This window comes from Coturnix japonica, chromosome 10 (genome assembly GCF_054131305.1).
Source record: "Coturnix japonica strain WE chromosome 10, WE-NBRP24, whole genome shotgun sequence".
Lineage (NCBI taxonomy): Eukaryota > Metazoa > Chordata > Aves > Galliformes > Phasianidae > Coturnix > Coturnix japonica.
The window spans coordinates 9,671,340-9,684,705 of NC_140672.1; the positions used below are offsets into that span (position 1 = coordinate 9,671,340).

At 41.2% G+C, this 13,366-nt stretch overlaps 1 protein-coding gene across 1 annotated transcript in view; it reads right to left on the minus strand.

Moving 5' to 3' along the window:
* Nucleotides 1-10,960, minus strand: part of LOC146759270 (cytosolic carboxypeptidase 4-like) — a 168,109-nt gene extending 157,149 nt beyond the window's left edge. Inside the window, exons 1-3 of the mRNA XM_085510341.1 lie at nucleotides 10,931-10,960; nucleotides 10,274-10,405; nucleotides 6,955-7,131 (exon numbers count right to left, since the gene is read on the minus strand). Coding sequence (XP_085366467.1) covers nucleotides 6,955-7,131; nucleotides 10,274-10,405; nucleotides 10,931-10,960 — 339 coding nt within the window. The remainder of the gene's footprint in view (nucleotides 1-6,954; nucleotides 7,132-10,273; nucleotides 10,406-10,930) is intronic.
* Between the last annotated feature and the right edge of the window lie 2,406 nt (nucleotides 10,961-13,366).

A 13,366-nucleotide genomic window follows, 5' to 3' on the forward strand; every position in this document is an offset into this window, starting at 1 on the left:
CATATGGCCAGTGCGTAAAGCCAGTGGAGAATGGAGGCTGACAGTAGACTACCGTGGCCTGAATGAGGTCACACCCCCATTGAGCGCTGCTGTGCCGGACATGTTGGAACTCCAGTACGAGCTGGAGTCAAAAGCAGCCAAATGGTATGCCACCATTGACATTGCCAATGCCTTCTTTTCTATTCCTTTGGCCGCAGAATGCAAGCCACAGTTTGCCTTCACCTGGAGGGGCATTCAGTATACTTGGAACCGTTTGCCCCAGGGGTGGAAACATAGCCCAACCATTTGCCATGGGTTGGTCCAAACTGTACTGGAACAGGGTGGTGCTCCTGAACACCTGCAGTACATTGATGACATTGTTGTGTGGGGCGATACAGCAGAAGAAGTTTTCACAAAAGGAGAGCAGATAATCCGGATTCTTCTACAAGCCGGCTTTGCTATTAAGAGAAGCAAAGTAAAAGGACCTGCCCAGGAAATTCAGTTCTTAGGTATAAAGTGGCAGGATGGACGTCGTCACATCCCAGCAGATGTGATCGACAAAATCACTGCCATGTCTCCACCAACTAGCAAGAAAGAGACACAATCTTTCCTGGGTGCAGTGGGCTTTTGGAGGATGCACATTCCAAACTACAGCCTCATTGTAAGCCCCCTTTATCAGGTAACGCGGAAGAAGAATGATTTTGCATGGGGCCCTGAGCAGCAGCAGGCTTTTGAACAGATTAAACAAGAGATAGCCCGTGCTGTAGCCCTGGGGCCAGTACGGACTGGACAGGATGTAAAGAACATCCTCTATACTGCTGCTGGAGAGAAAGGCCCCACTTGGAGTTTGTGGCAAAGAGCCTCAGGAGAGACCCGAGGCCGACCCCTGGGATTCTGGAGTCGATCATATAAGGGGTCTGAAGAGTGCTACACTCCAACTGAGAAGGAGATCTTAGCCGCGTATGAGGGGGTTCGGGCTGCTTCCGAAGTAGTCGGGACTGAAACACAGCTCCTTTTGGCACCTCGACTGCCAGTGCTGAACTGGATGTTCAAAGGACAGGTTCCCTCCACCCATCATGCTACCGATGTCACCTGGAGCAAGTGGATTACGCTGATTACACAGCGAGCGCGGATGGGAAACCTCAATCGTCCAGGAATCCTAGAGGTAATCATGGACTGGCCTGAAGATAAAAAGTTTGGAACATCACCAGCAGAAGAGGTATCACGTGCTAAAGAGGCCCCACCATACAACGAATTACCAGAAAATGAAAAGAAATATGCCCTATTCACTGACGGATCATGTCGCATTGTAGGGAAGCATCGCAAATGGAAAGCTGCTGTGTGGAGCCCCACACGACAGGTTGCAGAGGCCACTGAAGGTAAGGGAGAATCAAGTCAGTTTGCAGAGGTAAAAGCTGTCCAGCTGGCCTTAGATGTTGCTGAACGGGAGAGGTGGCCAATGCTGTATCTTTATACTGACTCATGGATGGTGGCAAATGCCTTATGGGGGTGGTTACAGCGGTGGGAACAAAATAACTGGCAACGGAGGGGAAAATCTGTTTGGGCCGCTGAACTATGGAAGGACATTGCTTCCCGAACAAAGAATATGGTTGTAAAGGTGCGTCATGTGGATGCACATGTGCCCAAAAGTCGGGCTACTGAAGAACAACAAAACAACCATCAGGTAGATAAAGCTGCTAGAATTGAGGTGGCTCAAATCGACTTGGATTGGCAGAATAAGGGCGAATTATTTCTAGCTCGATGGGCTCATGAGACCTCAGGCCATCAAGGAAGAGACGCAACATATAAGTGGGCCAGAGACCGAGGGGTGGACTTAACCATGGATGCTATTGCGCAGATTATTCATGATTGTGAAACATGTGCCATAATTAAACAAGCCAGAAGGATGAAACCTCTCTGGGAGGAAGGGCGATGGCAAAAGTATAAATATGGGGAGGCGTGGCAGGTTGATTATATCACCTTGCCACGATCTTGCAGTGGTAAGTGTTATGTACTCACTATGGTAGAGGCAACCACTGGGTGGCTTGAAACATACGCAGTACCCCATGCAACTGCTCGAAACACCATATTAGGTCTTGAGAAACAAGTCCTGTGGCGACATGGCACCCCAGAAAGAATTGAATCTGATAATGGGACACATTTCAAAAATTCTCTTATAAATACTTGGGCCAAAGATCATGGCATTGAGTGGATTTATCATATTCCCTACCATGCACCAGCTTCTGGTAAAATTGAACGATATAATGGGTTGTTGAAAACTATGTTGAAAGCAATGGGTGGTGGAACATTTAAGCACTGGGAGAAGAATCTGGCAGAAGCCACTTGGTTGGTCAATACTAGAGGATCTGTCAATCGTGATGGTCCTAGTCAATCTAGCCCCCTACACACTGTAGAAGGAGATAAGGTCCCTGTTATACATGTAAAGAACATGTTGGGAAAAGCTGTTTGGGTCCTTCCAGCTTCTGGAAAGGGCAAACCTATCCGTGGAACTGTCTTCGCCCAGGGACCTGGGTGCACTTGGTGGGTAATGCAGAAGGATGGGGATGTTCAATGTGTGCCACAAGGGAATTTGATGCTGGGGGAGTGCAGTCAATAATTTTATGTATCTATATATATATATATATGTTTGCATGTGTAGTGTATTTTAGTTATTATAGTTGTACATTTAGTTATGTTACATGCAATTCTACTATTTAGCTATCACAATTTTACATACGTGTATATATATGTATATATATGTATATATTAACCATGATGTAATAATGTAGAATAAGGGGTGGAATGTCATGGTTTTGTAATTTTGTAATTTTGCTATCAGTATTCCACATCATAACATCATGTCAAGTATGGATACTTCTGTTGAATGTGCAGTCCACAGAAGAAGACTACATATCCCAGAGAACAACAGGAGTAACAATAAGTCACGGGACCAGGACTCTATATAATCTCGTTCCCAGGCTGGAGTGCCCTCCTTCTTCTCTCGAACTGCTCGGAGAGTGGGAAGCGTTCCAGCCGTGTCGCCTAGAGTTCACAGTAGGCCTCTCGGTTTTCGGAGACTCTCTCTCTCTGTTTCGTTCGATTTGTTAGCCTTAATTATATTATATTGTGTTATCTTGTATTTCGATATCATATTTAGTAAAATAAGTTTTTCCTCCTTAGATTGTCGCTGTTTTATCCCACTCCCCTTTTCCCCCTCCTTTCCGGGCCCCGGGGGGGGGGCGTGGGGTGGCTTCCCCTGTCACGGGCATAGGTAAATCTAACTAACCCGTGACACTAACAAGAAAGTTATCTTGGTTTTATGCCAGTATAGCATAGGAAAAACAAAAAGATGCAATTTATTAACCTTCTAAACAGAACGAGACAGACTTCAGCAAGATGGCACATGATTTGTGGAACACACGTTACATGACTAATGTCACATCCTCGCTCACACGAAGATGGCTCACAGAACCTTCAGGGACATTCACTCTCACAATTTATCTGGGGTGAGTTTTGTAGAGATGGGGGCTTCTAATTGTTAGACAGGCCATGACTTTTGACAGTTACTCTGGCCAGGCTCCACCTGCCAATTGCTGCCGTTACATCAGGCACAATTTTACCTCTAATTTCTCCTACTGTAAATGACTGGAGAGAATGCAAGCAAAATCAAATCAAACCAACCAACCAACCAACAAAACAACATCAGTTTTTCCTCACCTCTAGCTTGCTTTACCAGTTCAGTGAATTGAGTAGTTGGACTCAAAAGAAGAAAAACTTTTCCAACATGAAGATGGGTTCTATGGAAGAGCGTTCCTGAAATTCCCCAAATCCTCCTTTCAAAGGTGTTTTGAACAACTATCAACAATTTCTTATGAACGTATGGCCACTCTGCTCGGTGCTGCTCTCCCTGATTCCATCATCTCTGCAAATGGATGGCTTTTCCCTCTCATCAAGTCGGATAATAAAAGTTGGGGCATTCAATTCCCCTCATTCAGAAGCATTAGACTGGACAGAATTAATTTTTTCTCTTGACTCTCCCAAAGACTTTCTTCAAAAAGGGATCCACGTCACCAGTAAAATCTCCTTCAAAGGGTACTGTCAAAATATCTGGAATAATTTAAAAACTCATTTGTTACTCCTTGTTGCGTGTATCCCTTTGAAGCAAGAAGCTGAAGTCTATTTACATCAGTACTTCATCTCCTCTACCAGGCACAACATGTCAAGGAAAATGCCTTTCCAACACCACATGTACTGAGAGAGCACGGAGCTGAGTTTTGAGATTTGCCATGTTTCTACTATATCTGTTTTGGAACGCAAATGTATACATGGCTCAAAATACATCAAACTCGTAGGATGGTGAATACAGTTAGTAATCTGAACATCCCAGTGCAGTACGTTACTACAGGCGTCTTAACTAGTCAGCCAAGAATCAAGAAGAATAAAGTGTAGTACAATAGGATATGGTAAAACAAAGAGCTATGCCAGTTTAAAAATGAATCACACTGAAGAAACTTAGGAGAATATCCATATGCGTCAGTGCAGATTTGATTCTTTTGGGCCAATATTTGCTCCCGATTGTACTGAATAGAGCTTTCTATGGCACAGCCTTATATTCAGTATTCTGCAAACCAAATAAGACAAGATGGCTCAACAAAATCCTGCAAAAGGAGGACAGTAATACAAACCTGGAGGGCAATAGGTCCAGTGAGGGAGTTAATACAGACTGCATTCACACTGGGAGAGAAATGATAGGCAGTTTCTGATTACTTTTTGATTGTGAGATTGTAAACTGGTAGAAGTAGGAAGGAGAATTCCTTGTTGAAATGGACTGCTTTGTTTTAGGCAGCTTTCAAATGGAGACACTGCTGTTCTAAGACTCAATTGGACAATCCAGACAAAATCAAAGAGAGTCTGGATTTTTTTTCCCCTTCTTTTCTTCTTCTTTATGTTGAATAAAACCTTAGATAAGATCAATAGTTTCTTTAGTTTTATGTTTCTCTTCCTTAAGGGTAGATGGCTTATTGCATTTCCATTGATCACACAGACAGGGAGATTCAACAGAGACAAGTCATCTTTTCTTTTGCTCTCATTTCTGCCCTCCCCCCATACCCATTTGAAATCAAATGACTTTTAATCGAGGCTGGGGTCACAACTGTTTCTCATTTACATATCACTAGTAACAAATTCATGCCTTATTTTTCACTCACTAAACTGCTTTAGAAATGAAAGTCACATTTCTATACATGATATGCCACACACCGTGCAATCGAAAAACTTTAGGAACTTCTTTTCTGGGCCTCTCTATCAGACAGGTTACCTCAGCCCTCCTACAACATTGCTCTGTGGTGAGAGGGGGCTTACCTGACAGCCCTGTGTATTTAATATTTAAGCTTCTTACAGTCTCTACAAAGCCTTCCTCTGTTTTTTCCTAAATCCTTTGCAAACTCCCTATCAGATATGTGCAACTTCAAGCACAAGAAGTTTGTATCTCAGTTTACAGTCAGCAAAGCAGCTACATTCACCATTATTTTCACCATTTTCAAGAAGGAAGAAAGTCAAAGATCAGGATCCAGAACTGCTACCAACACCATTAGAAGCCTGACCACCAGCTTACTGAGTGGTGGTGCACTTGGGAGAACGTTGCATAAAACATTTTAGATCTGCTGGCACAACTTATGCAAACTTGGGTTGAAAATACTGAAGGAAGTAGAGAACAAATCATTAGACACTGATATAACCTGATGTCCAACTGCTTTTAGATGTTACTCAGATTATCTAGGAAATGAGTTAAATTCTCCATGGAGATCACTAGGAGTTTTGCCACTGACATTAGTCAAGGTAGAATTTCTCCCCACTGTCTGAAGGAAATTTAAAACCCCACCACAACCTGTGGTACCTATTGCACCCCATCAGCACTTCTCAGAGTAGGGAGCACTAGGTGTAATGCTCAGGGCAGTTATATTCTCTTTCTTTAAACCATCTTCAGATATTTCTTCTGCCTTTTCTATCTAAGAAATGATGTGAGTATAGTAGAGCACTGTTAAAACAGTAGCTGAGTACTTGCTGGCCACATTCTATGGAATGTAAAAGGATTAACATAGAACTTGCAAAGAATAATTTGAACGTCTTATTAATTGTTATTTGTAACAATGGCTTTTTCCTTAAGGGTCTTTTCGGATCCTTAACCACATATTAATGCTGTATAGATAAGGATTGCTCCCTAGTGGGAGAAATAAGGTGGAGCACAGAATCCCTTCCATGGAAAGCAACAGGTTTGGGAAAGGAACAAAAAGAATTCACCAACTGAGCAAGTGGAGAATTATGTACAGCTAAATACAATTACCAGAGCTCAAACCATGTACTTAAAAAGTGCCAAGAGGCTCCTGTCTCTGATGCACTCAGCACAAGTACAGCCCTTCCCACAGTATCTGGAACATCATTTGGTAAGAAATTTAGCTCCATTTAGTTCACAGTTAAAGCTGTGGCTTCAGCTCATAGATGAGCTACCTTTGGCTGTCAGTAACAAACTCCAAGTGCAGAATTCTCAGTGCAGGCTCTTAAGTTTAGCCAAGCAAATGCCCAGATAGACTGCAACAGGAAGTGTACGACTCCTAATATTCATGTTAATTACCTCAGATCTACTGTGAATACCATTATAAAGACACAGTCTGTATCATCTCAAAAACACTCCTTCATTCAGCTCAATATTTTTGGCATTAGACTGGAATTTCTTTTTATTTCACTGTCAAATGAAACCTCGTAGCAAGGAACCTACTTCCCTGGCATGGAAGATTAAAAGTGAAGGATCGTGGAAGGATTTAACTGAGAAGAAACTCAGTAGAATGGCTACACTTATATTATAGAAGGAAGCTGGCAATACCAAACAGCATAAAAACAGCACTCTCTATTCTCCCAAGCTCATTAGACACACATTAGAAGGAGTGTGCCATGTAGTTCTTTGGAAGAGGTACTTACTTTGTAGAGACCATGGCTGCAGCCGCAGTACGTGCTCTCCATGGTGTAGCTCCTCAGCACACCCATTTCTTGCCATACCACCACCCGGGCTGTTGACTCGCGGGACTTTTCTACAAGGAAGCTGCAGCTGTTCATGACAAATGCAGGGGCCACTTTGTCCAGGATTTTAGGAAGAGTCTATAAGAAAGTATCAGCAATGAGAAAATGAATCAAACAGATGTACATGCATTTATATCACAAATACATCTACAAGAGGCCTATGCTGTTTAAAGCGCGTATCACCAAAGCTACCTGTAGAAACTGTCACTGTGATAGTTCCAGTTAGTGCCAAACTGGACTCATCTTCATCCCAAGTGAAATCTTCATATTCTAATGTTTTGTTGTGTTTGTTTGTTTTTTTGTCCCCAGTCACAGACAAAAATGCTGTAAGTACATTTGGTACATCCCATCCAAAATGATGTCTTTGCACATCCTATAGTTTTGGACTGCTGAAGTCACTTATGAAGCTTTATTTTTTAAGCTGCTTCAACATTAACTACATTTTCCTGTTCTGCCTAGAGGGCTGCAGTCATAGCTCAGCACACAATGTTTCCATTCTTTCCTTTCCAGCTCCTCCTCACAATTTGACAAGGGATTCAGCTATAGGAGGAATTTTGTTTGAACACAGCACACAGCAAAGAAGGGGAATGCATAATCCCACTGAAGGTCACAGATAATTATAGGAAAATAGAGCTTAGCATTTAACTATCTTGCATTGTGAAATAAACCAAACTATTCTCATCTGGGATCAAATGGTACATTGAATGCACTCTGTATAGAAAGCGGCAATAAAGAGTAAATATGAAAATTCAGTAAAATTACCTCTTAGCTCTGAGTGATTTTCTTATTCTAGAAATCATTTTTCTCAACAGCAGCCTATAAACACTGCTAATACACAGCGCTATCAAATATTTCTATCAGTGTGGATGCAACACTTCTTCATGCTAACTGTAAAAGTATATACTAGATACCTTAACACTAGGTGTACTCGGTGTAGAAATTGGGCATTTACATACAAAAGCACATATGTGCATATAAACCTTTGTGCTTGCATCCCAGTACATGCCCAAAGACCATCCAGTGAAGAGCTTGTAAAATAAGAACGTTCATTATTTCTTTGATGACAGCTTTCTTAAACTTCTGAATGGAATGGAATCATACAGAAGGAGTTTCTGCTCATTGCTAATGGCATTGACCCTCAAATTTCATTCAGTTTGGGCAGTGAAAGCCAACCAGCTAATTTCACTTTCCAATAACAATCAGTGAAACTGATTGATTCTAAGCAATTCTAGTTCCACTCTGTTGAGCTTTACATCACAGTTCTGTACAGGACTGCTTGGTTTCATCAAAATTGAGAAAATAACATTTAATAGCTGGTCTTCTCTTAAAGGATGACTGACGCAGAAGATAAAATCTTTGGCCTAAACTGTTCTGCAATATCCACTGCAAACATCATAATCATACATACCTCTGTAATAAGAAAGTAAATGTTATTTTCAGCATATCCAATCTATAGCTATGAATGGACCCTACCAGTTCTGTAAGGTACAGACATAAAGATCTATAAGGTCCATTCATCAGCAGAAAAAAACCTTGTGAACAGATAACTGGAACAAAGTGAGAGATTACATTTCAAACCTGAGACCAGCATGAGCCTAACTCTTAAGTCAAGATCTACAGTGTGCTATTAAGAACTACAGCATTCCTTTTCCTGGGAGAATACCGAACAGAGGAATCTTTAAAATTGATTACTTGCTCTGAACTAAACATCCACTGCTTCTGAATTGCCCTCAAAGTACAATTTGCTGCAAAATATTATGATTCCGAGCAACACATCCAGGTTTTCCTGGAGCTGGGTTAAAAATAAAGCACAGTCACCCAAACAATTATAATCCTGAACACAATCATGAGATCCAGCTAAACTGCGTGTGAAGGTTCAGATAGTTTTCATTCTGTCCTTATCTGAAACAGCACACAGATTTTTGTAAATATATGCTATGAAGTACCATAATCAGATCTCTAATCCAGTTTAGTTTTTAAAACAATTGAAATTATATGCATAATCAGTCTTCTATATTTGATTAAATAAAAACGCTGGCAGGTAACAGTAATGTCTCTGTAGTCAGGACTCATTTAGAAGCATTATCAAATCTGAATTTAATATTCCTTTCATTTTACCAGCTTTCACTGGATTTCACACTAATAGTTCTTTCCCCTCTGCTTTTCTCATTAATTACCTTTCAATTGTATTTCTGGGAGGGTGAAAACGCATCTTTTCAAAGGATTCTTTTATGACAACACATTACTTTAACCATGCTCCCTGTCTCTCATACAGCTGGATTTAGCATGCACAAAAACGGGGGTGCTGCCCATGTCCATAAACCTCCGTTCCCATTTGGTCAGAATGGAATTAGGATTCTTTACTGAGGTCCCTTCAGAGATTACTGTCAAAGGGGCCTGGAATGGTGATTAAAAGGAGAAATCCTGAAGTTGGGTTTTCCAATGTCAATGCTACGCATGTCATCTGAGGCCAAGTATTAGGAAGTAACAATGCCTCTTTCTCCCACGAATCAAGGGCTACAGCAAAGGCTGTTCAAAAATCACAATTTTCTTGAGGTATTTTGCTCATGTTTTTGGGAAGTAAATACATGGAGAGCAGGATCGTCCCCAATTACTCATGGGAGGAAGGAGAGAAACTTCCCATATTTTGCAATCACAAAGCCTTTCATCTAGGCCACTGCAGATTCTTGGACACCCTTGGAGGCTTGCTCTTGGTTTCTTCATTGCAGATTCAAGACAGGCACCAGATGCTGAAAGCAGCATTTGAATTCTGTTTGTGTAACAGTGAACTATCCTCAGCCTTTTCAAGCCCACTGATTTCAAATACAACAAGCGATGTTCTGACTGTAAGCACCCTTCCTGCTTTTCCTTGTGAAACAAGTGTTTCCACGGGGACTTCTCGTGAGTTGAGGGTGAGAGAAGCACATGTATACTTGGAACTTATAAAACACAAAAATACAACATTTCTATTAGTCAGCGGCAGTGACAACAAAACAGCATCTTAATGAAATGAATTAGAGATCCACCTATTGACAATATTCTCGCAGATATCTGGTGCATGAAGATAGTAGGAATCATTTAAACTTTTCTGGATCTCTACTCCTCTGCTGCAAGACAAGTTTGCACCTACCAACAGAACTTGTGATCTGACCTCATCTTAAAGAGGGATGTAGGTGCACATATATGCCAACAACTGTAGAAAGGAACAAAGCAGACCTACCCTGTAGCCAACATCTTCTGTGATAACTGCTGTGTCGACCACGCAACCTGCTTGCCACAAGGTCTCTTTGATACTGCAACCATAGAGGAACACATTCTTTTTCTGGGAGTGTCCTTGGTAGTCACAGAACACCTAGGGAGGAAAGAAAGGCAAAATCTGTAATACTGAAGTAAGCTTTGTGGTTCTTCACAACAGACACTATAAATACTAGAGGATTGTATGTGAGGAATTACACCTTTGTCAGTGCTCTTCAGACAAACTCAGAGCAGAGCTCTGGGCCAAGCCTATAATCAGTGTCAAACTTTGTTAGTCAGCCGTACCTCGTTTTACCTATTGGAACTGACATGATCTCATGAATCCAGTGTCAACACCGGTGCATTTCTGTCCACAGCAGAAATAAACATGACATCTGTGCAAGATTCCATGCCAACCGAGGAACCTGAGAGTTCATGGTAACTTATGATACAACGGAGCAATTTGTTGGGCTCCTCTGACTTCTCAACTCTAGCATTAGCCTCAGGAGATTTTAAAACTGCACCTTTTGCCAGCAATTAATCACCTTGGCTTCTTTAAACACAAAAACTGTGCTACACAATGTTTAGGAAAATGTAATTGTGCAGTTGTGTAAAAATGTATTGTATGTGGTCAGATACTTACATGAATTCCTGGACATAAAGCACGGGACATTATCTTTGTCAGACAAATAATCTGATTCCACACAACGTAATGTATCTATTTAATCCATCTCTCATGTCAGCTATCATATAAACTAGGTACAAGGTACATTCCAGGTTTTAATGGAAGTTTTGATTGCCTTCATAGGCACATATCAACTTTGATAAAAATGAAAATCACGATTTAATGACCCAAGAGGAAAATATTGACCCAAGTGTTAAATAATAATCAATCTCATTGCCCTCCGGAATATGAAGTCAATATAGACACTGCTGTTACATATATTCTCCATGTCTTTATCAGAAACATTCAGAAATCCAGCAGTGAAAAGACAAGGATTTCTAAAGAGAAGAAATTGGTTTGTTTTAAGGCAATATTCATTGCCGATTAGAAAGGAACATCGTGATATCATTTAAATAGTTTTCTGAGGCATCTATCAGAGACAAAGGGACAGGTGTCATAAGGTAGGGAAGCACTGTGGATCAATTAAAAAGATGAGGAAGAAAGATACATATTCTTATATAAACATAGACAGGAGGAGAGAAACAGATGGAATAGATCAACTTCTTCCACCAACTGTTAAGGCAAGTTTTACCCTAGTATGCTTGTTTAGTAGTTATACAGTAACTCAGTTTAGCTGCAGCCAGTCAGGAAGTTTAATTACCTAAGGAACTGAGCATTTAAATTCCTCCAGCTGCTCTGACAAGCTGCACGTTGATTGGAGATGCTAAGACACTCACACGCAGATTCATCCCACAAGTCCTAGTTAACAGGACTGCTATAGCCACAGAACATCCTGAGTTGGACAGGACCTGTAAAAGGATCACCCAGTCCAACACATGGGGCTTATGCAGTCCTACACTTCAAGCAACTGCCTGAAAAACAGGGAATTATCCCATAAAGCCCCCTTCTAAACAGCTGCATTTATTGGTTCTTTTAATGACAGGCATTTTTCCAGTTAGCGTTCCATCTATGCTTCCAGCAATACAGTCATAGATTAGTTTAACCACAGGTACCAACTAGAATTTACTCCTATGAATATCAAATAAGGTTTTATAGCTGTGGTTCTATTTTGAGGCAGAGATCCCAGCTCAACCAGGTATCAATTACCTGCCAATTTACAGAATTACTAACATGCAAGATGCATATATTATTACCTAAAAGATTACTTATCAGAAACCACACAGGGATGATCAGCTGCTCAGATAGCTGTGCTGCCTGATAAGCAGGAGGTCCATAATTCTGCATCTCAAGAGTGAATCCTTAAGTGACAAGTCTGGAACAAGCCTTCCATATTAGTAAAGCATTGTAAAAGCCAGGCTCTGTAACACCACTATTTCATGCCATGGGATGAATCCATGACTGCCACCCACCTCCACAGCAGAGAAGTCAACACTACTGGAAATGTTTCCATTCCATTTGTGTATCATATATACCTACATTTTAATTAATTTTACTGAGCACTGCAGTTATTCTCAATGTTTATGACAAATCGTTTTGTTTTTGTTTTTACAATGCATTCTTCTGCTCTATTTTTATTCTACAGAGTAGCTCAAGCCTCACCACTCAGCCAAGACAAAACTGTATTTTATAGTTGCAGCACCCAATGAAGAACTTTCCTTGGGTTAAGCCTGGGCAACCACAAGGTAAACTTGAGACCTACCCACCCCTTTTTTCTCTCTATCCTTCTTGTACAGCTGTGACACCAACACACAGTCAAATTCCAAGTCTGGTGTTCACTGGGGTATGACTCAAGACACACATGCAAATTTTTATCTATTTAAAGTAATGTGCCAGCACTGAGCACCACAAAGGTAAGGACTGCTTTCAAACTCAAAAACAATCCCCCTCATGACTCACAGAATCAGGAAGCTTTTAAAACAAAGGAAAAGCAAGACAGAAAATGGATGCAAATACTCTTTTTTTTCCTTAGTAGCTTCGTGAGAGGACCCAATCTCAGACTGCTGAGGTAGACACGTTTAGGATGCTTTGCTCACAAAAAGCTATGTACTTGCAGTCAGATTCTGTTTCCAACCTTGATAGAATATCTCAAAAAGCAAACACCGCTTTGTGTCTCCTGGTCCCTAACAGCATCTTCCTGTCCCCTCCAAAAGTAACTTGCTCTTTGCTGCAGCTTGATCCCTCTGTAAGAGCTACACTTTTCCTGTTGCATCCTGCAAGTGCACTGTCAACTGTAATTCACAAACTGCACATTTCCTCACCACGAATGCTCAAGGGGAAAAAGCAACATCTCTTTCCCCTTCAGTCCTAGCTGCTCCCAAGCTTAGCTCTCTGATACTCCCGCTGCTCTCAGTTGAAAAGAAACCACCCTCAGTGGAGAGTTGCAATACTACAGCGTATCCAGCCCCTTCTTTTACTAGGGTTTCCAAAACCAACAAGAGAAGCAAAAATAAATAA